This window comes from Oryctolagus cuniculus, chromosome 19, assembly GCF_051225735.1.
Source record: "Oryctolagus cuniculus isolate XC-2025 breed Fujian yellow rabbit chromosome 19, ASM5122573v1, whole genome shotgun sequence".
Classification (NCBI taxonomy): domain Eukaryota; kingdom Metazoa; phylum Chordata; class Mammalia; order Lagomorpha; family Leporidae; genus Oryctolagus; species Oryctolagus cuniculus.
This window is the reverse complement of record NC_142885.1, coordinates 10,483,811-10,508,703: the sequence shown is the minus strand read 5'-3', so window position 1 is coordinate 10,508,703 and position 24,893 is coordinate 10,483,811. Positions and strand designations below refer to the sequence as shown.

Here is a 24,893-nt window from a genome sequence, read left to right as displayed (position 1 = left end):
AAACTTAGTGTCCTGTCTGGGAAGGGAAAGAAGGCATGTTTCCCTAAAATACCCCGATTCTGGGTGACTTCAAAATAAAGAGTGAAAATAAAAACATTGAAGCAAACGGGACATAATGCAAACAAGTGTTTAATTTCTGTGTAGGTGTACAAGGATTTTATGGGGTGTTTTATGCACTTCTTAGTTCATTGGAAATATCTGCTACATACATTTTACACATTAAGAGCTGGATTTAGGGCTGGAGTGTGGCACAGCAGGTTAAGCCGCCACCTGCCAACACCCGCATCCCATATGAGCGCCAGGTCACGTCCCGGCCGCTGCCCTTCTGACCCAGCTGCGGGGGGAAGCAGATGATGGCCCCAGTGTTTGGGCCCTGCTACCCACGTGGGAGACCTCGATGAAGCTGCCGGCTCCTGGCTTCTGCCTGGCTCAGCCCTGGCTGTTGTGGCCATTTGGGGAATGAACCAGCGGATGGAAGACCTCTCTGTCTCTGACTTTCCTTCTGTGTAACTCTGCCCTAAATTAAAAAACCAACCAACCAACCCCAAACTTTAAAAAAGAAAAAACGAAGCAAGTACGACAGAATGCTAACTGCTTAATCTCAGCGCAGGCGTACAAGGCTGGCCAGAGGCACACAGGGACACTGGGCATGGCTGCCCGGGGCTGCGCCTTGTTTCTACAAAGCTGCACCCCAGATCCCACAGCTCGGCTGTTGTGGGCAAGAGGCGGACACATCGAGTCCAGCCAACCTCTGGGACAACACAGCTCCCTGTGAGCGCTGCTGGCTTTCCCCTGGGTGACCACAGGGCTCACGCTCGCTGCACCGAGAGAGGGCGGGACCACGTGTCCCCAGCCCGGGGACAGATCAGAGCTCACCACCTGACACGCAGTTTGTGTTGAGTACTTACTGCTTGTCCCACCAACGTGGAGTCTAAAACTCCTGATAGAAGCTGTGCACGCCCCACAGCCTCACCACAGAGCAGACAGCAGAAATACACGCACGCACACTACCACGCACACATGGTCAAACCACCACAGTCAGGCACAGACACCACACACACACACACACACACACCTCCAGCCTGCGACACTGCCTGAGGCCTCGGGAGACCCCGCCCCTGCTTCTGCCCATCGACGGAGCTCAGGACACTCAACCCCAAATGCCGCACTGAGACGTGGCCCCTAGAGAGAATTCTGCAGTGTCCCTCTAAAGCGGGGCACTCCTGGGGAGTCCTCCCTAATCCTCCCAAACCCCCTAGTCCCACAGGGACTCAGAGGGGAACAGGAGCGGGCCTTGTCCCACCCCCTGCCCCCAGATTCTTACTGCTGGGTCAGACTGCCTTTTCCAATCGCCCTTCCTCCCTTCCTCCCTTCCTCCCTTCCTCCCTTCCTTTTTTGACAGGCAGAGTGGACAGTGAGAGAGAGAGACAGAGAGAAAGGTCTTCCTTTGCCGTTGGTTCATCCTCCAATGGCCGCTGTGGCCGGCGCACTGCGCTGATCCGATGGCAGGAGCCAGGTGCTTCTCCTGGTCTCCCATGGGGTGCAGGGCCCAAGCACTTGGGCCATCCTCCACTGCACTCCCTGGCCACAGCAGAGAGCTGGCCTGGAAGAGGGGCAACCGGGACAGAATCTGGTGCCCCAACCGGGACTAGAACCCGGTGTGCCGGCGCCACAAGGCAGAGGATTAGCCTAGTGAGCCGTGGCGCCGGCCGCAACCCTGCATCTTCCCTCACTCACTCAGGCCCCCTTCTCCGGGTGTGGCGCAGGAGAAAGGCAGGCCCAGCTTCTGCTCCAGGCCCGTCACGGGCAGCCACGTCTAACCACTGAACCACCTGAACTTGTGCTCCTCGCCTGTACAACGGGAACACGGGGCCACCCGCCTGCTCCTCGGGGCTGCCGGGAAGGTGCCAGGAACAGCCGCGGGGTCGGAGCTCCGTCAGCCCCACGGCAGCGCATACACTTCCTGGGTACCCACAGGTGCGGGGCGCCAGCACTGGGCACTCCCCACCAGACCTCCTCACGGCCGCACAGGGCAGCAGTATTTTCCCCCACTTCGTTGAGGAAAGTCAAGTCTGGGAAATCAGCTAGCTTTTCCCAAATTTTATAGCTGGGAGCTGGTCGGGTCTGGGGGCTCCAAGCCCAGCCCCCCGCTCCTCTTCTGGGCGCAGTCCTCACAGACAAACAAGCAGCAGAGAACAGCTCAGGCAGGTCTAGACTAGCTGGGAGGACCCACACATAGGAGAAGAGGGGAACCCCGGGCTGGGACGAGCAACGCCGAGTGAGAGGCTCCGGCAATAAATAACGGCTCAAACGGAGCGGGGCTCAGGGATTCTGGAACATTCCAGCCCCACGTCGGGGAGAGGGGGGAGACGCAGGCCATAAAGAATATTTAGGAGATTCTTGTGGGAACCGCGGACGCAGAGCCAAACGCACCCCCTCTGCGGAGCCGAGGAAGGGGCCGCCCGGGGCCCCCCGGCCACACTTCAGCTGGAAGGAATGAGGCTCTGAGCGCCGATCCTGGTGTTTATGGCCCTGGAGAGCACGCGGGCGCTGTCGTCACTGGGATCTGATGGTGCAACAGCTGGCTTGCAGGCCAGGCTGTGCTCACCCCAGCTGCAGCGCGGGACCCCACCCCGCCACACGGTCCCCACGGCCTGAGGACGGCAGGGTTCCCGTTCCCGGCACACAGGCATCCAGTGGTGGGACACGGCCGCCCCCGCCCCTTCCTGCGACGGAATGGGTCCAGCCACGCAGACCCTCGCCCAAGGCAGCCTCCCACCCCTCCTCTGCCATCCACCAGCCACCTGCAAGACTGGGGAGCAGGTGGAGGCTGGGACGGGTGTCACTGCCGAGCACAGGGGCCTCCCCTGCCTCACGCCTAAAGCCCCAGCCGGGTGTCTGCAGCACCCCCACCCCCACCGAAAGCATCCAGTCCCGGCTCAAAGGCCTCCTGCCTGCGCTGTTGTCAGACACAAACACGTGTCTGTGTCCCAGGTGCCCAGCACCGAGCTTCTAGGCCCCTGGGGCTTCCTGAGAGGCAGAATCGCCTTTGGTTACTCGCGCTCATCAGACGGCTTGGGGGGGGGGTGCCTGGACGACTCAGAGGTAGGGGCTAGCGGCCCCCAGAGTCAACCATGTGCTCAGAGGGTGCAAACTGGCAGCCCCCGTCTGGAGAGGGGAGGGTGGCCGACAAAGCGGTCCACTGGGCCTTCTGTGAGGAAGCCCCACATAAAACCCGGACCAAGGGCTTCCTGGAGCCCCAGGGTTGGTAAGTGCAGGCACGTGTGGGAGGTCAGGTGTCCAGGGTGGGCAAGAGGAGGGACGTCACGTGTGGGAGGCCGGGTGTCCAGGGTGGGCAAGTGCAGGGACGTCACATGTGGGAGGCTGGGTGTCCAGGGTGGGCGAGAGGAGGGACGTCACGTGTGGGAGGCTGGGTGCCCAGGGTGGGCAAGAGGAGGGACGTCACATGTGGTAGACCAGGTGTCCAGGGTGGGTGAGTGTGGGCACATGTGGGAGGCTGGGTGCCCAGGGTGGGCAAGAGGAGGGACGTCACGTGTGGGAGGCCAGGTGTCCAGGGTGGGTGAGTGCGGGCACGTGTGGTAGACCAGGTGTCCAGGGTGGGTGAGTGTGGGCACATGTGGGAGGCTGGGTGCCCAGGGTGGGCGAGTGCAGGGACGTCACGTGTGGGAGGCCAGGTGCCCAGGGCTGGCGTGGAAGCCACCGCTTGCTGACCATGCAGCCCTTGCCCTTGGCTGTGCCTCAGCGGCTCCTTCACCGGAGAGCCTCGTGCTCCTTGGGTTCTCCGAGTTGTCCCCACAAACTGTCAGATTTGAGGCGGCAGTTGGGGAAGTTCCAAAAGCTGTGGATGTGGTCTGAGCCCACCCCCCCCACACACACCAGAGCCCACGTGTTGGGAGCCAAACCTCCAAATTCACAGGGCGATAGTACCTGGAGGGGGTGGGGGGTTGAGGTTGCGAGGGTGGGGACCCCAGGACAGCGGGAGTGGCTCGATCATAAGAGGAGGGGCCAGTGCTGTGGCACAGTGGGTAAGGCCACCGCCTGCAGTGCAGGCATCCCACAGGGGCAGGGTTTCAAGTCCCGGCTGCTCCACTTCCGATCCAGCTCCCTGCTGATGCACCTGCGAGAGCAGCCGAAGATGGCGCAAGTGCTGGGGGCCCCTGCACCCTCATGGGAGACCTGGAAGAAGCTCCTGGCTTCATATTGGCCCAGCTCTGGCCATTGTAGCCATCTGGGGGAGTGAACCAGCGAATGGAAGCGTGCGCTCTCTCGCTCTCTGCCTTTCTATAAATCTGCCTTCCAAATACATAAATAAATCTTTTTAAAAACTAAAAATTAAAAAAAAGAAGGGGGCGTGAGATCCCAGCTGGCAGCTCCGTCTCGGCAGGGGACGCCCCCTGCTGCCCCCTCCCACACCCTGGGACTTCCCAGCCAGATGAAGCGTTCTCCCCAAGTGACCAACACACTGAGAGGGTCAGCAGACGGGCGGGTATCCCGGGCAGCCCATGTGTGGCCGGCATCTGAAGTGGGGGTGGCCCTGCGGGACGGAGGGAGGCCTGAACCTGTGGGAATCGAATCGTGGACACCGAGCGCTGTCAGACAACCGGAGAGCTGGCGCTGGGACCTGCAGCTATGTCACTTCCTCGTCCACAAAGATAAGCCCCGAGCTGCCACCGCCATAGCTTCTGGCCCCTTAGAAAGAAGAGGCCTGGGTGTCCACAGGATGGCACTCCCGCCCCCGGTGCACTCCCACCGCTGAGTCCCCAGAGGCCACTTCTCACCAGGGGCGGCCCACAGGTGGTCCACTGATCCCCATGGCAGCTCCAAGGGGGTCAGGACCCAGAAACATCTGTGCTGCCGAAGTCTCTTTCCCACGCCCACTTCGCAGACGTGGAAACGGAGGCCCGGGGCAGCAGAGCAGAGCCCCAGCCACCAGGTCCACGGAAACCAGCCCTGGCCCTGCTGCCCCCGCGGAAGCCACCAGCCAAGCCCCAAACTTCAGCGCCGGGCTGGGGGGGGGGGTTTTGCCTCCAGGGCTCTGCCGGGTGCCTGTGCCCCCAGGGGCGGCCCAGAGGGAGTGGGAGGGAAGTGAGCCCCTTCCCTCCTCCTTCCAAAGTCTTCCCCAGCCAGCACGCGTTCAAGGCACGGCAATCTCCCCTTGTATGGCATAAGCACAAGCCAGGTTACTCTGTCTAGACACGGCACCACGGGGCCGGAAGTCACGGTAACCAGAGCTCTCACCTCCCCCCACCCCGGGGGGGGGCTCCATCTCCACAGCGGAGCTGCTAATGTGACCCCACTTCCAGAGGAGAAACTTCCGGTGGGTGACTCCCAAGGTCACGACCTCCATGGGAGGGAAGAGAGCTCTCGGGACACGCGGACAGAATGGCAGCTGACCACGCATTTGGTGCCCAGGGCCGGAGCAGGCAGCGTCCAGAGAGCAGGCAGGTGACATTTGTAAGCAGTTACAGTCCATGTAGCACTACAGCAGGTGCCCAAAGACGCTTGTCTCATAGTGCAGCCCAGCCCAGCCCAGCCCCGACAGTACAAGATGGCCCGAGTCCTTGGGCCCCTGCACCCACGTGGTAGACTCAGAAGCAGCTCCTGGCTCCTGGCTTCGGATCAGCTCAGCTCTGACCATTGTGGCCAACTGGGGAGTGAAGCAGTGGACAGAAGACCTCTCTCTCTCTCTCTCTCTCTCTCTCTCTCTCTCTCTCTGCCTCTCTTTCTGTAACTCTAGCTCTCAAATAAATAAATCTTTAAAACAAAATAATAATAATAATAAAGAAGCCAGCTCCACTCCCGATTCCAGGTTCTTGCTAACGCACACACTGGAGGCAGCAGGTAACGACTCAAGTACTTGGGTCCCCGCCACCCACAGGGGAGACCTGGATTTGGTCTGGCCCAGCCCTGGCTCTTGTGGCATTTGAGGGATGAACCAGCAGATGGAAGCTTTCTCTCTCTTTCACATTGAACAAAATAAAATAGGGGCCAGCATTGTGGCATAGTGGGTTGGTGGCTAACTTTTATGCTGGCATCCCATATCAGAGCCCTGGTTCAAGTCCCAGCTGCTCCACTTCCAATCCAGCTCTCTGCTAATGTGACTGGGAAGGCAGCAGAAGGTGGCCTAAGTGTTTGGGCCCCTGCCACCCATGCAGGAGACCTGGATGAAGCTCCAGGCTCCTGGCTTCAGCCAGGACCAACCCTAGCCATTGCGGTCATTTGGGGAGTGAACCAGCACTGTCTCTCCATCTCTCTGTCACTGTGCTTTTCCAATTAAAAAAAAAAAAAAAAAAAAACCAACTCACTGGGGAGCATGCCTGTCAAATGCAAACCATCCACCCTGCTAACTCACACACCCAAGCCATTGCTCCTGCTCGGAATCACCCCAGGGCACCAGGAGAGAAGCCTCCGTCCTGGCCACAGCCTGCCCGCAATCTCTCAGCCAGTCCCAAGGGGGTTCCTCTGCTCAGCCTTGCGCACACCAGGGGACCTCAGTCAAGGCTCCGGCCTGGGCTTCCCCTTCACTGCCCCTGCCCCTCTGTGCACCCCACGGCCCCATCAGAGGAACTGTCAAATGTCAGCCGCCAATCAAATTTCAGTGGCTGTCACCTGGGTGTGTTGTCACCTCCATGAATGCAAACCCCACAGGTGCAAATGAGGCGGTGAGCAGGGGCCTCCTGATTGGCTGGGGTTGGGACAGGGACGGGGGCGGGGGTGAGTGGGGCCTCCTGATTGGCTGGGGTTGGGGACGGGGGTGGGGGGTGAGTAGGGCCTCATGATTGGCTGGGGTGGGGACAAGGACGGTGAGTGGAGCCTCATGATTGGCTGGGGAGGGCACATGGACTGGGGGGTGTGAGCAGCAGCCTCATGATTGGCTGGGGTGGGGACATGGACTTGGGTGGGGGTGAGTGGGGTCTCATGATTGGCTGGGGTGGGGACATGGACTATCGGGGGTGAGCGGCGGCCTCAATCCAGGTCTGGCCGTCCTGTCCCCACTCCTGCCACAGCTGCCAGTGGGGTTTCCCACGTGCTCACAGGCCCCAGGCTCGGCCAAGTCTCTCCTTTCCGTGGGCCTCAGTTTCTGCATCTATAAGATGGGCGCATGCTGGCCTAATAATGACACTGGAGTGATGCGGCCCTGAGGACCCCGCGTGACCCTTCTCCCCAGGGACCATCCCCCACCAGCCTTGGCCAAAGCCCCGCTGCGGGTGCACAGCCCAGCAGAGCCCACACAGACCCTAACTCGGTGTCGGCCCCCACCTTCCGGACCTTCCTGTAAGTCCCCAGAGTGTAATCAGGCTCCCGTCTGAGGGCGGCCGGGCTCTGTCCTCTGACCCCGACCACAGCGGCCAGCCGGGTTCTGTCCTCTGACCCTGGCCATAGCAGCTGGCATCCGGCCAGGCTCTGTCCTCCGACCCCGGCCACAGCACTCAGCAGCCAGCCAGGCTCTGTCCTCTGACCCCAGCCACAGTGCCCGGTGGCTGGCCTCTGTCCTCTGACCCCGGCCAAAGCAGCCAGCTGGCCTCCGTCCTCTGTCCCCGGCCACAGCGGCCAGCCAGGCTCCGTCCTCTGACCCCGGCCACAGTTCCCGGTGGCTGGCCTCTGTCCTCTGACCCCGGCCATAGTGCCTGGTGGCCAGCCGGCCTCTGTCCTCTGACCCCGGCCAAAGCAGCCAGCCAGGCTCCGTCCTCTGACCCCGACCACAGCGGCCAGCCAGGCTCTGTCCTCTGACCCTGGCCACAGCGGCCAGCCAGGCTCCATCCTCTGACCCAGCACCGGGATAAGAGTTCGTCCTGGGAAGGACGGCTGAGCCCCCCACCCAGCCCCGGCCTCCAGGTCCATCGGGGGCGTGACCAAGGGCAGGAGACCGTGCCTGCTCCTCGCATTCTCCCAAGTAAGTAAAGCAATCTGTGTAAAAGGTGACGGGAGCGCAGGAGCCTGTGTCCCTTTTACTCTGTGCAGGTGACCCGGTGACGCGAAAACGGCGCGCTCCTTGCGGGGTTCGCAGCACATTGAGGTTTACGGTGGGCGGGGAGCGAGCCGCCCGTGCTGACGGACCCTGGGGTCTCTGAGACCCCACGTCAGGGCACTGAGAGCCACCGAGGGAACTCAGAGAAGGAGAGAACGCGGGTGCCTGCGCACTGCCCCTCCGCCTCTATGCACGGCCCCACCTGATGCTGCACACGGCCCACTCCGCCTCTGTGCACACACACCCCCCACCCCGCTCACGGCCACGTCCCCCCCCCCCGCCCCCGCACACGCCCCGCCCCTCTGCCAAGTTGGACATTCAGAGTTCCCCCACTCACGGGAACTTGCTCCCTGTGCGCTGTGAATTCGTGATGAGCCAGGAGCCGCATTGCAGTCGTAGGACTGACAGCGAGGGGGTCGCACAAGGCCCGTAAGGAGCTCAGACACCTCCTGCCCTCGGCCCCGCCCTCCACAGCAGGAGCTGGACCAGGTGCAATGGAGCGGACGCAGGCAGGGCTGGTGCAGAGCCGCACCTGCCGCCCGGAGCACGTGACCCGGGGGTGCCCCCTACCTTGGGGAGGGGGAGGCCGAGTGCTGGACCAGGGCCTGAGGGCTGAGGGGGACAGAGCCAGAGCTCCTGCGGGAGCCCCGGGGGCGCAGCTCAGGTGCCGCTCGGACGGTGCTGCTTGGATGCCAGGGTCCCGGCGGGGGAGGAGGGGGGCGAGCGCCGGTCTCGGCTGCACCCCGGCCCCAGCTTCCTGGGAGGCAGCAGTGACCCCAAGGACCCGGGCCCCTGTACTCGGCCAGCGTCCTGCCAGGGCACGCGGTCCAAATCCCCGAGTCCCCACAGCGCACGGGGAGCCCTGGGTGCAGCTCCTGGCTCCTGGCTCCCGGCTCGGTCCGGCTCAGCCCTGGGTGAGGCCGTCTGGGACTGACCCAGCGGATGGAACAGCTGTGTGTGCGAACTCTGTCTTTCCAGTAAATCAGCCTTTGCCAGCAGTCAGCAGCCCCTCACTGAGCCTCTCTGGGATTGCAGACAGCTGGGAGCCGGGCCTGTGCCAATGCACGACCCCGCCCCCCGCCCCCCGCCCCCGCCGGCTCAGTCAGGTGCCCGAAGTCACAGGCTCGGCCGTGACTTCGCCCCGATTCGGGGAGTGTGAGCTCTTCGCGGGGTGGTCCCTCACTTGCCAGTCTTCCAGCTACAGACTCAAGACCCCCTGCTCACAGCAGGCAGGGGGCCCTGCACCCCGCAGCTGGCCTCATCCCCTCCCCCCAACCCGGCCCACACACGGTGTCCGAGGAGCACCTGGCACAGGCTCTGAGGCTTCGGGCGGTGCCAGCCACTCTTCACCCCTGGTCCAGGAGCCCCGAGGGTCCCTGGCAAGCACTGGGCTCAGCCAACACCAATGAACTTAGGGGCCGGCGCTGTGGTGCAGTGGGCTAAGCCTCCGCCTGCAGTGCCAGCATCCCACATGGGCGCTGGTTCGAGACCCGGCTGCTCCTCTTCCGATCTAGCTCTCTGCTAATGGCCTGGGACAGCAGCAGAAGATGACCCGAGTCCTTGGACCCCTGCACTCGCGTGGGAGACCCGGGAGAAGCTCCCGGCTTCGGCAGGTCTCTGCCCACTGCCCTGGTGCTGACACACAGGACTCAGTGGGAGCTGTGCTGATCTCCACCTCACCTCACCCATCCCCTTCCTCCTTCCCGCTGAAGGGCCTGAGTCAGCCCCTTGAGCTCCAGCGGCTCCCGGCCTCAGGCACCTTGTAATTCAGGAAGGGCCAGGTTGGGGGGGAGTGGCGGAGAGGGGGACCCTGCCAGCACCCAGCCCTCGCTTCAGCTCAGCTCGGTGCCGCGGGCCCACAAGGCATCATCCCAGCACTGCTGACTGCATGGCTGAGTTAAGTGATTATTTGCAACCCAAAGAGGACTTTAAGCCGTCTACACTCGGAGCATGAGAAAACAGCATGCTCTCGGCTAAGAGACGCTTAAAGAGTGACTTCCTAGATGCTGCCGTCTAAGCTGACAAACACGAAGCTGACGCCCAGGCCTCTACAGCAGAGCCCGTCCACTGGGCAGGACCGCAGCCCCCTGGCAGTGAGGTCTCTCTGTCTCTCGCCCCTCGGGCCCTCCCCACCCGTGTCTTCCAGGTGAGCCCTCGTGTGCGTTGGCTCCACCTCCTCCTGCCCCAGAGCCACAGGTGCAGGAAATGGCTAGACACCAAACCCCTTCCCCCAGACACCGCAAACGGGGATCCCAGGCAGAGGCCTGGGTCAGACAGCAAGAGCCGCAGCTACACAGCCCATGTCGGGGACATGACACCTGCCCCCGGGAGCCAGAACTGCCCCAAGAGGCAGCAGCCTCGCCCGGCCAGCACACAGCCAGCGCCCAGAGATACTGCAGTTCACGCCCCGCCAGTGTCTCGCGCCCCCGCAGCCCACCATGCCCCGCCGGCGCCCCGCGCCCCCACAGCCCACCATGCCCCGCCGGCGCCCCGCGCCCCCGCACAGACTTACCCTCATCACAGTTGCTCCCTGTAAAGCCGGGGCAGCACCTCCACTCCAGCGCCGTCACCGTGCGGTAGGACACCCTGTACGTGGGCCTGATGAGGGTCCTGTAACTAACACAAGGACAGTGTCAGCAGGGTGCCAGCGCCGCCCACCCCCAGCCTGGACCCTCCAAAGACAGCACCCTGGTCGCCAGCCTGGGCTCTGCACTCTGCGGCTGTGTGGCCCCAGGCAAGGCGCCACCCGGTCTGCGTCCCCTACAATTTAAAGGCCGTTCCGGCCGGCCCTGCTACAATTTCCCGGCTGTGGCCACTGACCAGGAGGGAGTAGGGACAAGGGAGCCTGGGAGCCCCTGCCCAGCGCCCAGCCATGTGCAGCCAGGCCCCCAGCGCCAGTCTCCTCCCCACTGATTCATCAACGGACCCACGTTCAGCACCCGCTCTGTGCCCTACAGAGGTCGTGTACTCAAAACTGCGTCCTTGGCCCCGGGAGAGGGCACTTGTCCATGACGATAGGGCGTGAGACTCTCCCAGGAAGCAGAAGGGTCCAGCAAAGCGTAGAGGTCCGGCTGGCATGGCAGAGTGGGCTAGGTTGCCAATCGCAACGCCTGCGTCCCATACCCCAACTCTGGCTTGAGTCCCACGGCTCCACTGCCCATCCAACTCCCTGCTGATACAACAGAGGATGGTCCAAGTTTGTGGGTCCCTGCCACCCATGTGGGAGACCTGGAAGGAGTCCCAGACTCCTGGATTTGTCTGGGAGAGACCAGACAGACAGACGCACAGACTGCACTTCCATCTGCTGGTTCACTCCCCAAATGCTCCAAACAGCCAGGGCTGGGCCAGGCTGAAGTCAAGAGCTGGGAGCTGCATCTGCATCTCCCGCATGGGCGTCAGGAGCCCAGGTCCTTGAGCCATCCCCTACTGCCTCCTCGGGGACACATTAGCAGGGAGCCGGGTCAGAAGTGGACCACCTGGGACTCGAACTGGTGCTCTGATAACACCTGCTCCTGATTTCTTAAAAACAAAAAAGAAAGAAACACCTCTCGTTGGGGTTTCACAAACGTTAGAGCAAACCAGCTTCCCTCCGGAGACCTGTGGGCGGGGGGACTGCGTGCAGCTGGACGGGAACCTTGGCGTGAGGAGCCAGGAGTCGAGAGCTGGCCGGGAGGGGTGGCCACAGCTGGGAGTTGCAGGGAAAGCTGGGTAGCCCAGTGCCGGCGGGGGCGCAGGGGGAGCCGGGGGCATGGGGAGGGGGCGGCAGAGCAGCAGCAGCATCCTACTCCCACTCCCACACACACCCGGTGCACACACTCATGCCAACACTCAGGGCGTGCACCCTTGCCCACACACCCTTGCACACTCGTATGCACGCCTCTGCTGTAGCACAGGGCGCTGGGTGAGGCTGGTCCATTCCCTCGCAGGAGCCATGCCAAGGATGGAGACCACCAGCCCGGCCGGAACTGGCTCCGAAGCCCGGGAGGTCCAGTTTGTGTTTGCTCAGTATGGGGGAACACTTTTCCTCCAACATCTGCACGAGGGCACTGCCTCGGGACCCAGAACCAGAAGCTACAGCTCCACCCCCTGGGATGCTCATGGCTTTCTGAGGGCCACAGGGCTGGCAGCCCAGGAACCCGCTGGCCTGCGAGTGCAGGCGTAGAACGCACCAGCAGGTGGCGCTGCTTCCCAAGGCTCAGCGTGGGTCTCACCTGAGCGCCCAAAGCTGTCTCCAGGGGGAAGAACCCCAGGGAGTTCCACCTTCCTGCATCCAGGAAGAACTCCCGGCACCCACAGACCCAGTATGGTGAATACCCTCCCTCTAAACCTCCCACGGCTGCCACAGACCAGGCACCAAACCCCGAGTCAGCCGCGCCTGCCACTACCACCTGCAAGAGCCGCCCGTAGCCCTTCAGGCCCCAGTGCCTTTGCAAGTGCAGGCCTGAGAAAGTTCCCAAGGCACCTCCAAGGCATGACTCAGAGGTCCCCTCCTCCTCTGCCCCTGCCCAGACTGGACATCCTGGGCAGAGAGCATGGCCATCACGGATCCCCACCCACGTCCCAGGAACCCGTTCTGGGCAGTCAGTGGGAGACCCAGTGGACAAGGCATGCGTGGACTCTACTCTGCAGGGGTGCATGGCTGCCGGGGCCCCCAGCACCACTCCTGCTGCCACACGCGAACATGAGACTACACGCAGTGAGTGGCGGGAAGGGAAGCCATCCGCACACAACAGTGGGTCCTTCTGTCTTTGCGAAAACGTAATTCGCACACAGCAAGGAAGCTACGTGTCGTGTGTGCATTCCTAACCCCCACAGCTCTGCTGAGTGGCTTCCCCGGCCCCACAGGTGCCTGGGCGTCGGACCTCTCCCACCAAGGATGAGTCTCCGTGTACTACAGTTTCAGATAAAGGGACACTTAGAATTCCTGTTCTTTGCCTCCTATGATTCCTGCACTCCAAGACCATTCCTGCTATGAAAGGTCGTGGGATTCTGCTCCCTGTGATTGCTACGCCGTCCTAAACCCCAGGAACACACCCAGTGCACCCCAACCTGCTGACAGACATTGGAGTCGCTTCCCGTTGTGAGCTGTGACGGGCAGGAACACTGCAGACATTCCTGGACAAGCCGTGGTGGACAGACGGTGTTTTAACTCCTCCAGGCCACCCGCCTAGCTTGATGGGGCACAGGACAGACACGGAGCGTGCTTCCAAAGGGTGGTGGGAAAAGTAGAATTAAAAGACCACTGCGTTTTGGTGCAAAGACATTTGAAGTCCAGGCATAGTTTTTTTCACAACACACATTCCCTGTGAACATTTTGTTCGTATGCCTGGATTTCAAAAAAAAAAAAAATCAGTATAAATTCTCTTGTAATTCCATTGTCCACAGACTTTCTGAGGTGCCTTTATACATGTTTACCTTTACGGAGGGTCCCCAAAAAGCCTGGCGCCCCCTGGAAGAACAGCATCCTGGCTAGCCTCGGCGTGCAGGAGACCTGGCTGCCCATGTCCTTGTCAATGTCTGATGCTGTCAGTCGCTTTCCTATGTATTTATTTATTTAGACAGGCAGAATTAGACAGTGAGAGAGAGAGAGAAAGGTCTTCCTTCCGTTGGTTCACCCCCAAAATGGCCACTACAGCCGGCGCTGTGCCGATCCAAAGCCAGGAAGGAGCCAGGTGCTTCCTCCTGGTCTCCCATGGGGTGCAGGGCCCAAGCACTTGGGCCATCCTCCACTGCCTTCCCGGGCCACAGCAGAGAGCTGTCCTGGAAGAGGGGCAACCAGGACAGAATCTGGCACCCCAACCGGGACTAGAACCCGGGGTGCCAGCGCCGCAGGCGGAGGATTAGCCTAGGGAGCCGTGATGCCGGCCCGATGCTGTCAGTCGCTTTCAACTCAGCCCTTGCTGGGTGTAGGTAGCACCTGGCTGCAACCTACAATTCTGTGGACTAAAGTCGAGTCCCTTTTCACGCCTGGCGTTTGGATCTCTGCTCTATGAATTGCCGGTACAAACCTTGGGCCCATTTCTGAGCCAGGTTTTCTGTCTTGCCCCTTCTGACGGGGGTGACTTCGTATCTGTTTAATTATGTATTCTGCGTACTCACATATACGCTGGCACCTATACGGACATGTAGATGAAGAACGTTAAAAAGCAGATACACTGGCGGGCAGCTGACATGCGCTTAGACGCCAGCATCCCTCACGGACGGACGCACCTGCTTCAGCGTGCAGCTCCGCCCCCACACGGAGGCTCCCTGCTGAGCAGGGCCCTCATTGACTGTGGGAGCCCGGGCTGAGCTCCTGGCTGCACTTCCAGCCGGCCATCTGGAGAGCGGCCAGTGCATGGGCTCTCCTCTCTCTCTGCCTCTCAAATAAAAACAAAGAACCACCTGTGAGACCTGCGACTTGTCTTTTTCATTTTTTTTTTTTAATTGAAAGGCATCAGAGAGAGAAGGGGAGAGACAGACAGAGAGGTCTTCCATCTGCTGGCTCACTCCCCAAATAGCGTAATGGATGGGGCTGGGCCAGACCAAAGTCAGGAGCCAGGAGCTTCTTCCAGGTCTCTCGCGTGGGTGCAGGGGCCCAAGCACTTGGGCCATCTTCTACTGCTTTCCCACGTGCATTAGCAGGGAGCTGGATTGGAAGTGGAGCAGCCAAGATTCTAACCAGCAACCATAAGGGATGTCGGCTGACAGTACCACAGCGCTGGCCCATCTTTTTATGTTCTTAAAGGTGTATAAGACTTCAACAAGTTCGTGGAAAATGTGTGTGATGAAAAGACTAGTTTTAGGCTGGCGCCGCGGCTCACTAGGCTAATCCTCCGCCTAGCGGCGCCGGCACACCGGGTTCTAGTCCCGGTTGGGGCGCTGGATTCTGTCCCGGTTGCCCCTCTTCCAGGCCAGCTCTCTGCTGTGGCCAGGGAGTGCAGTGGAGGATGGCCCAGGTGCTTGGGCCCTGCACCCCATGGGAGACCAGGAAAAGCACCTGGATCCTGGCTCCTGCCATCGGATCAGCGCGGTGTGCCGGCCGCAGCGCGCCGGCCGCGGCGGCCATTGGAGGGTGAACCAACGGCAAAGGAAGACCTTTCTCTTTCTCTCTCTCTCTCTCTCTCACTGTCCACTCTGCCTGTCAAAAAAAAAATGAAATAAAAAATAAATAAATAAAAAAAAGAAAAGACTAGTTTTGAGTCTCAGAATTTTTTGGCACCACAATGAAGTTGTGAGTCCCTTGTTCATGGACTTCTTGAACTACCCTTGTATTTATGATAGGCCGTTTTTAACTCTAATGAAGTCTAACTTATCACTTAAAAATTTTTTACTACTGTGGGAGAGGGGCCATCTTCCACCTGAACTCCCAGCTGCCTCAGAGCCATGTATCAAAGACTTCCTTTTCCGTACTGAACCACTCTAGTGTCTTGCTGAAGGCCTAACTGTCAGGGCCGGCACTGTGGCGCAGCAGTTAAGTCTGTGCCTGCAACATTAGCATTCCACATCAGTGCTGGTTCGAGTTCCGGCTGCTCCACTTCTGATCCAGCTCCCTGCTAATGTGCCTGGGAAGGCAGTGGAAGATGGCCCAAGTGCTTGGGCCCCTGCACCCATGTGGGAGACCCGGATGGAGCTCCAGGCTCCTGGCTTCAGCATGACCCTGGCTGTTGCAGCCATTCAGGGAGTGAACCAGTGGATGTAGGGGCCCAAGCACAGGTAAAGCCGCCGCCTGCAGTGCCGCCATCCCATAGGAGTGCCAGTTCGAGTCCTGGCTGCTCCACTTCCCATCCTGCTCTCTGCTGTGGCCTGGGAAAGCAGTAGAAGATGGTCCAAGTCCTTGGGCCCCTGCACCCACGTGAGAGACCCGGAAGAAGCTCCTGGCTTCTGGCTTTGGCCTGGCCATTTGGACAGTGAACCAGTGGGTGGGAGACACCTCTCTCTCCCCCTCCCGCTCTCCCTCTGTGTGTGTGTGTGTGTGTGTGTGTAATTCTGCCTTTCAAATAAATAAGTAAATTTTTAAAATAAAAACTAGCACTCTTGAACCGTTTTTATGGCCGAATCTGGAGGGTGGGGGTGGAGAAGGGGCGGCCCAGTACGCAGCCTTCCTACGCACAGGTGGCCGGGCGGGCGCCACATGCCCTTCTCATTCACCCAGGCCTTCTTGGCCTTTCTTGGCAGTGGATGCCTCCTGCCCGAGGCACTCCTGGGCACCTGTGTTGGTCGTCTCGGGGCTGCCATAAAAATGCCACAGCCTGGGTGGCTTGCTCGCAGTCCCTCATGGTTCCTGGCTCGCGGGCTGCCTGGGAGAGGACCCTCCCGCGGGGCACCTCCTGGGAGGCGTGGATTCAGTTAGGCCAGCTCCCAGCCTCCGATCTGGCTGAACCATAATGACTTGTTCCAGGCTTCCTCGCTGGGGCGTGGGGGCTTCGACCCGTGGATCTGGGGGGCACTCCTGTATTAAACCCTAACAGCGCTCCGTATTTTTTTTATTTGGCTCACACGGGAGGGTTTTTACATCTCCTTCTCCCCTTGTGTGCAGCCAGAACCTCCAGCTCCGTTTCTGTTTCGGTTTTGTCCACGGACCTTGTTCCGGCCGGTGTTCTAAGCCCGCTCACTACGCCGCTGTGTTTGCCAGTCCCCCGGTGTCTACAAGTAAAACGGCTGCACCCTTTGCTTCTGATGGGCACACCTCTCACTCCTCGGCCCTGTGCTGCTGCCCGCAGTCAACGCAGAGCACAGGGACCACACACTTCCCTTTCTCACTCCCCAGCGCAGGGAACAAAGCTCCACCCACCAGGCGAGGTGTGGGCAGTGGGCTCTGTCACTATTCGACCCAGGACGTCCCCTTCCACGCCAGTTCGCCGAGAAGCCTTTGTCCTGTGTTTTATCATGAGTACATCTGGAGCCTCCTCCAATGATCTTTGTGCATCGACTGAGATCACTGTGTGGTTTCTCTATTCTGTTCTGGGATGAGCCACGTTAACTGACTTCCAAATACAAAGCCAACGTAGCGTTCCTGGGAAAAACCCCACTGGGTCATAAACGCATTACCCTTGTATCTCTCTCTCTCTCTGGATCCTTGTGTTTTGTTCTGAATTTTTATATCCATCTTCATCAAAGGATTTAATTGGAATTTTAAAAGATTTATTTATGTATTTGAAAGGCAGGGTTACAGAGAGAGGAAGAGAGAGAGAGAGAGAGGGAGGGAGAGGGAGGGAGAGGGAGAGAGAGAAAGAGAGAAATTTTCCATCCACTGGTTCACTCCACAGATGGCTACAACGGCTGGGGCTGGGCCAGGCTGACTCTTGGACCCAAGAATCCATCCAGGTCTCCCATTTGGGAGGGGGAGGGGAGAGGACAGACCTGTGGCTTAAGCTGCCCAGCCTATGGTCTTCTGCTGTAACAGCTTGGGCTGACCCACAGATTGATACGAGCACTTGAAGACGCAAACGCTAACACACGTTCGCTTCTGTCATCAGTGAGGACGACCACAAAGCGGGGTGTCACTTGGAAAGCGCAGTCCACAGCTGCTGCCCCCGTGGACAGTCAAGGCACAACCCCAGCCACGGGTTCCTGACCACGCTGACCTGAAGGAGCCGGCGGCAGGGGGCAGGGACGCGTGAGATAAGGAGGCGCCTGTACCGGCCACTGCTGCTTCCAGACTCTCTCTCCCGCTCCTGCCACCCCCCCCCCCGGGGAAGCAGTTCCTCTCCAATCAGGGCAGCCCCCCTGGGACCCACACCCAGACAACCAGCAACACTCCCCGGCGCCTGCCCACCTTCTGCATAACCCCTGACACGGAAGCCAGGAAGAGACCCACCCTCAAGGAGACGCCCCAAAGAGCCGGTGCTTGGCCCCGGGAGTCACCCCACCTGGTTCATGCCGGTGACAGCCTCTCTCCCTGGCAGTAACAGCGAGGGCCCAGGAGGAAGCCCTGGGCTGGGACCACACTGCCCTCTCTCTGCCGCCAGGACTTCAGTGGCTCCCAGGTATCGGAGACAATAACAAGATGGACCTCTGGGGCCTGAACTGGCCCCAAGGGGGAGATGCCTCGCCTGCCCCGGCCGACTTCCACAGACACCAGCCATCAGTGGTCCCGACAGACACCCGCCTCCTGCCGGACCTGTCTGTGTCCTCCTGAGGCCCAGGCCAGGGCTTTACCAGACTCCACACCGAGTCGTGCAGCTGCACAGTCCATCTTGTGGTTCTCGTGGGGCCTGCTGTCCTGCACCCAAGGCCATGACACTGGGACTGGATGGAAGGGGAGCCCCTCACTGGCTCACCCCGAGGGTTCCCTGTGCCCATTTTGCAGAAGGCAAAACCAGCTCAGAACAGGAAGGGGAAGTTAAGCGCCCACTGCATACCTGCGAACTCAGCCCACTCCCGCCTGTACCAGGTCCTACCTGTCCCACAGGTGCTGCTGTCCCCATGTCACAGAGGAGCAGGGTCTCTGCCCGACCTCCCTCTCCGCGTGTTTCCATGGGCTGCGGCCCACCAACTCCTGGATGAGTCCCAGTGCGCAGATGAGGCTTCCCCGGGATCCCCCACCCCCGCAGGGTATTTTTAAGACAGAAATGTGCCCCCTTGAACCCTTCCTATCTCCTCTCTAATCTTAGGACAAATCCCAGATCCCCGGTATGACCACACAGACTTGCCAGATCCCATTATGGTTCGCCTGGGCTACCTCCCTGCCTGACGCCCTCCCTGACCCCCCGACTCAGAGCTCCACCAGCCTGGGGTGGGGGGGCTCTGCATCCAATCTTCCCTCTGGCTGGGACACACACAGCCCCCGGAGCTTGGCGCAAGTGCTGCCTCCTCTGAGAAGCCCTCCCTGACTAGCCCACCCCCGGTCCTTCCAACCAGCCGCCGTGCGGGCCCCCTCAGTTCACTCTCCCAAAGAGCGTGGGCTTGTTTTCCAATGGTTCCACCCGTGCACCCATTTATCCAGCGTCTGCCTCTTCCAGCGAGCACAGGCCCGGCTCAAACGCAGCACAGATGTGTGTGCTACGAATGGGTGGCATGAACTTAAGTGTGTCCATGAGCACCGGGGCCCCCACACAGCCCCAGCCCGGGGCTATGGCAGCTCAGTGCCAGGAAACAGGGCTCCAGGAACAGGAGCAGGTCAAGGCCATTTCCACCGAGAGGCTTTGTGCATGGGGGACACCAGGGGGAGCTGTGGAGCCAGGGAGGTAATAAAAGGCAGCCGGCGCCAGGAGAGCCCAGGGCAGTTGTTTTGGTTGTATTTGGTGCACGTGGAGAGCACACTGCTTTGATGGGCCCAGGGGGCAGCTCTCAAGATCCAGGCTGAGAAAGTTCTAGAATGGAGGCAAGGCGGCCGGACCAGGGCTGTGGCTGCTGGACTGCCCGGAGCTGGCTTTCTGAGCCTACAGTAGGTGCCTGTTAAGGTACAGGAGTGCTAGTGGCTTCCTGTATTTCATATGTTAAAATCAGCAGCGCTCCGTTTCCCTCTTCTTTTGTAGAATTAAAAAAATAAACAGATCCGATGTGGTTTTCCCCGGGATTCAAAAGCCAGCCTTGTGTACCTGCGGGAGGGACCACCCCTCTCGGCCACCCAGGGCTGTGGAGCAGGGGGCCTTCCAGCCGGAAGACCCCGCCTGGGGCGGCAGGAGGCCAGGGGGAAGGGGAGAAAGGAAAAGTGGGTTCAGAGGCTGCTGGCTGAGAAACTGAGCAGAGGTGAACGGCTCCACTTCACAGAGGGCAAAACCGAGGCCCAGGAGTCGTCCAGGGTTCAGAGTCTGGGCTACAAAGTACGGAGACCACCAGATGGCGTGGCCACCTGTGTCCTTAACTGCTTGACACTGCCCACAGCAGGGCCTCGCCCTCTGTAGCTGCGCCCGCCCCGGACCCTCCAAGGGACCACAGAGAGGCCTGGCGAGACCCTCCAGAGAGCAGCTACCCAAAGCATCTCAGGGCTCAGTGGGGGCCGGGCACCCCCCGCGCAGGACGCCTCTGGCAGCCCAGGGGCGGCGTCTGCGGGAGCCGGGCGTCCCCTCCCTTGCTGGGCACTTGAACCTCACGGGCCTCACTCCTGCCCAGGCCCCCACTTCCTCAGCAGGGACCCCCGTGGGGAGGAACAGACCGGGAGGCGAGCGAGACAGGCCGGAGACTCAACAGGAAGCGGGAGTGGGGGTTTGGGGGAGGGAGGCAGGAGATTCGGACTCTCTTAATAGCAGCGGGGCCAGGAGGGAGGGGACGCGGCCGCCCCCTCCCTCCCCGCAGCTCTGAGGCAGCAGCCGGGGGTCCCTGGCCTCTGGCCTCCCCAGCACCCACACCAGTTGTTGCTAAGTGCAGATGCATGGGACCGCGGGCCCGGCGGGCAGCCCCTTCCTCCCAGGCCTCCCCTCCCACGCCAGCCCAGCGCAGGGGCGGCTGTGAGACAGTGGACGTGGCCCAGACAAGCCCCCGCTGCTGCCGGAGCGGGGGACGGGGGACGCAGCCTCCGTGAGCTCCTCCACCCAAACAGGGGGAGGAGGGGCAGGGAAGACAGGCCGAGCTCTAAGAAAGAACCCAAATCCAGGATTCGTTCTAGCCTCGCGGGCCTCCGTCCCCAAGAAGCAGGCAACCCAGCCAGAGGGGGGAGGCCTAGCCGTCTGGCAGGGGGGAAGGGAGGAGGCCGATGAAACCCCGGAGAGTTCCGGCAAACCCCACATCTGGAAAAGGTTGGCTCTCATGCCATCAAAGAACTCGCAGGGGCCAGGGAGCCAGCCGGGGGTAGGGGAAGCTGAAGCCGGGAAGGAAACTTAACCCCCACAGCCCTGGGTCAGGCCTTGGCAATCTGGCAGGCGCCTGACACCCCCAGGGCGAGGAACAAGGCACACGCAGGCCAGCACGTGCTCCAGCCCAGAGCCAGGCAGCGCAACAACACTCCCATTCTGCAGAAGGGGAAACTGAGGAACAGACGAGGGACGCACGGCTTGCTGCAGACACGAGAAAACGCCAGTGTATTGAAACAGCTCAGAGTGGGAACGTCACTGGATCCTCTTCATCTCACAAGGAGACGGACGCGTTCCGTCAAGGGACATTGGAGCACCTGCCTGCGCCAGACCCTCCCTGGGGAGGATGAGCCCGGGACGTGCAGCTCCTGCCTCCCAGGTGCTCCTGAGTGGGTTAAGGAGTCAGGTCCAAGGGTCCCAACGTCACACAGGTGGCCCTGTGGTTTGTCCCCCATACGGACCTCTGCCCTTGGGCGGCCCACACCAGCCGTGGTCACCCCCATCATCGCCCACCTTTAAAAACGAACGAGACGCCCCCTGCCTCCCAACCCCCGCGTCTCCCCTGGTTAGTCCGGGTCCTCATCTTCCTCACCTCCCCCTCCCATGCCCTCCCCACCTCCGCAGATCTGCGCTGGCCCAGGCCCCCGACGACCCCCACGCAGCAAGGCCCACGACCCGCGCGGTAGCTCCGGGGACTTCGCGGCCTCCAGTCCCCGGCCACCAGGGTCCCCGCGGCTCCCCCGTGGCCTCCCCTGTGCTGACGGCAGAGGCACGCCTGCGCCTGCGTATGCGCCAGACCACACCCTGCCCCCGCTGTGACGTCAGGGCCCTGCGTGGGTGCGCAGCCTCACCTGCGAACACCTGTGAACACCTGTGACGGCGCTGCTTTGGGAAGCTACTCAAGGGCACACCTTGCCTGCGTGCTCGTGGTACATCTTTCCTTTTAAAAGACTGATTTTTTATTATTTGAGAGACAGAGTGACACAGAGAGAGACAGAGAGAGAGAGAGAAATCTTCCCTAGACTGGTTCACTCCTCAAATGGCTGCAACCCAGGGCTTAGCCAGGCCCATGGCAAGTGCCAGGAATTCCACCCGGGTCTCCCATGTGGGGTGCAGGGGCCCAGGTACTTGGGCCATCTTCCACTGCTTTTCCCAGGTGCATTAGCAGGGAGCTGGATGGGAAGTGGAGCACCAGGGACTCGAACCGGCACCCATATGGGATGCTAGCACAGCAGGTGGCAGCTTTACCGGCTATGCCGCAGCTCTGGCCCTGTGTCTCATGACTTTAGATACCATCTGCACGCTGAGTGATCCTGGGTTGCACCACATCCTGAATTCTAACGCGTGCATATCCTCACGTCTCATCACCCCAACACCGGGTGTCCTGCTACAGTGGACAGCACGCCGTTGTTCAATCTGCCTCCATTCTCTGAGATAATAGCATAATGCACCTGTCACCACCTCTTAGAGTCCATGGGATTCAGTCTGGCCCTATCCTGGATGTCTTCCTAGTTCTCCACACCCTCTCCCTGTATCTGTTAGGAAGCACCTGTCCTCGTGGTGGCCCGTCTCAAGTGTCCCTTGGCCAAGCAGAGTTGTCCATTTCCCCCACTCAGGTCTGACTTCCCCCGGCGTCCCCATCCAGAATAACAGAACCCCCAGCCAATGGGCTGTTCACACCAGAAATCGAGGGCTATCCCCACCACCGAGTGGTCAGACTCTCCAGGGACCCCCCACTTCTCTCACTTCCCCAGCTGTCACCCAGCGTGAGCCACCATCAGCCCAGGCCCTGCCTGCGGCCATCCGTGATCACCGCGGCCAGTGGTCCTTCTCAGAGCCTATGTAGGAAGCTTAGAGAGAGAGAAACAGGACAGCAGGAGAGGGAAAGACACCGGAGACAACAGTGGAAAGCAGAGAAACTGAGCACCTAGAGTGGAGACAGAAACATAAATGAGAGTGAAAACATTGGGCGAAGAGACCGGTGGTCCACAGCCAGGCCTGAGCACCCGAAGCTGGTCTAAGGGGATCAGTGAAGTGACAAACATCCTGCCAGACTGACAAAGAAAATGGGAGAGAAGATGCCGATGACCACCGTCAGCGATGGGATGGCAGGTGTCACGCTACCCACGAATTTAACAGCTTAAGGTCTGGCGTGGTGCAGCGGGTTAAGATTGTGAGCACCGGTTCAAGTCCTGGCTGCTCCACTTCTGATCCAGCTCCCTGCTAATGCACCTGGGAAAGCAGTGGAAGATGGCCCAAGTACCTGGGCCCCTGCCATCCACGTAGGAGACCCAGATGGAGCTCCAGGCTCCTGGCTTCAGCCCAGCCCAGCCCTGGCTGTTGTGTCCACGTGGGGAGTGAACCTGTGCATCGAAGATCTCTCGGTCTGCCTCCCCCCACCTCTGCCTTTCAAATAAATAAATCTTAAAAAAAAAAAAAAAACATAGCAAAGCCTTACAGTTAATGTCGTGTGTGCAGTGAGCATTAGGTCTCGGGGTTAAGATGCCAGCACACCACGTGAGCGCGCCTGGATTTGATGCCCGCCTCTGGCCCCTGACCCTGGGAGCCAGTGATGACGGCTCAAGCAGTGGAGTCCTGGACACCCACGTGCGAGACCTGAACTGAGGTCCCAGCTCCCAGCTTCAACCTCAGCCCAGTCCTGGCTGCTGTGGCATTCGGGGAATGAACCAGTGGATGGGGGAGTTGGATGGGGGAGTTCGCTCTCACTCTCTCTCTCGTTCACTCCTCTGCCTATCAAATACACAATTTTTTTAAAACAACCCTGCACTTGAAATACTTCCTCCCAAGGATTAGGAACAAAGCAGTGTCTCTGCTCTCACCCCCTTTTTTTTTTTTTTTTTTTTTGACAGGCAGAGTGGACAGTGAGAGAGAGAGACAGAGAGAAAGGTCTTCCTTTGCTGTTGGTTCACCCACCGATGGCCGCTGCAGCCGGTGTGTTGCGGCAGGTGCACTGCGCTGATCCGATGGCAGGAGCCAGGAGCCAGGTGCTTCTCCTGGTCTCCCATGCGGGTGCAGGGCCCAAGCACTTGGGCCATCCTCCACTGCACTCCCGGGCCACAGCAGAGAGCTGGACTGGAAGAGGGGCAACCGGGACAGAATCCAGCGCCCCGACCGGGACTAGAACCTGGGGTGCCAGCGCCGCAGGCGGAGGATTAGCCTAGTGAGCTGTGGCGCCGGCTTCTCACCCCTCTTACTCAGCACAGGACCAGACGTTTAGCCAGTGCAGAAGCAAGGCCAGGAAGTAGAAGGCACACACAGGAAAAACAGGGCTCTCTGCAGCTACGGTGCCCCGACTGTCTCCACGGAAAATCTACAGAAAACCAACCCGACCCCCCCAGAACCAGGGAGTGACTTCAGTGAGGCCACCAGAGCCGACAGCATCTCTGCGCACTCGCAAAGAACACGGAGACATCGAAATCAAAAAAATACGACTTCTACTTTTTTATCCCCATCCCAAAAAGAACACTGTTTATAGCCACTCAAAACAATGAAATAACTGAGTATAAATCTTAGCAAAACAAGTATGGGACTTGTATGCTGAAAACTGTAGGAAATCAATGAACAAAGATAAAAGAAATTTGTCAAAAACACTAAAAAAAAAATGAATGAAGAGACATGCCACGTTCCTAGACTGAAAGACTCAACATACTAAAGACCTCCACTGTCGTCAGACAGACACCCAGGTTTAATGTAATTCCTAACTTAACAATCCCACCAAGCATTTCTTGGTCAGACAGACAAGATTATTCTAAAATGTATAGGACAATACAAAGGGGCAGCGCTGTGGCGCGCTGGGTTAGACTGCTTCTGGGATGCCCACATCCCATATCGGGGTGTTGCTTCCAGTCTTGCCTGCTTCCCATCCAGCTCCCTGCTAATGCGCCTGGAAAAGCAGCGGAAGGTGCCCCAAGAGCTTGGGCCCCTGGATCCGCATGGAAGACCTGGAAGAAGCTCCTGGCTTCTATCTGGTCAAACTCTGGCTGTTGCGGCCATCTGGGGAGTGAACCAGCAGAAGGAAGACCTCTCTCTCTCTCTCTGTCTCTACCTCTCTCTGTAACTCTTTCAAATAAATAAAATAAATCTTAAAAAAAATTAAACGTGTGTTCTACCTACTACGTGACACATCCGTTATGCTCCTGGGTGTGTACGTACGCAGGACAACAAAGACG

The 24,893-nt window shown here is 60.1% G+C and overlaps 1 protein-coding gene across 1 annotated transcript in view; it reads right to left on the bottom strand.

Annotated features, from left to right (window-relative positions):
- COL26A1 (collagen type XXVI alpha 1 chain) overlaps window positions 1-24,893 on the bottom strand; it is a 92,476-nt gene that overhangs the window by 37,950 nt on the left and 29,633 nt on the right. Inside the window, exon 3 of the mRNA XM_089321071.1 lies at window positions 10,503-10,606. Coding sequence (XP_089177197.1) covers window positions 10,503-10,606 — 104 coding nt within the window. The remainder of the gene's footprint in view (window positions 1-10,502; window positions 10,607-24,893) is intronic.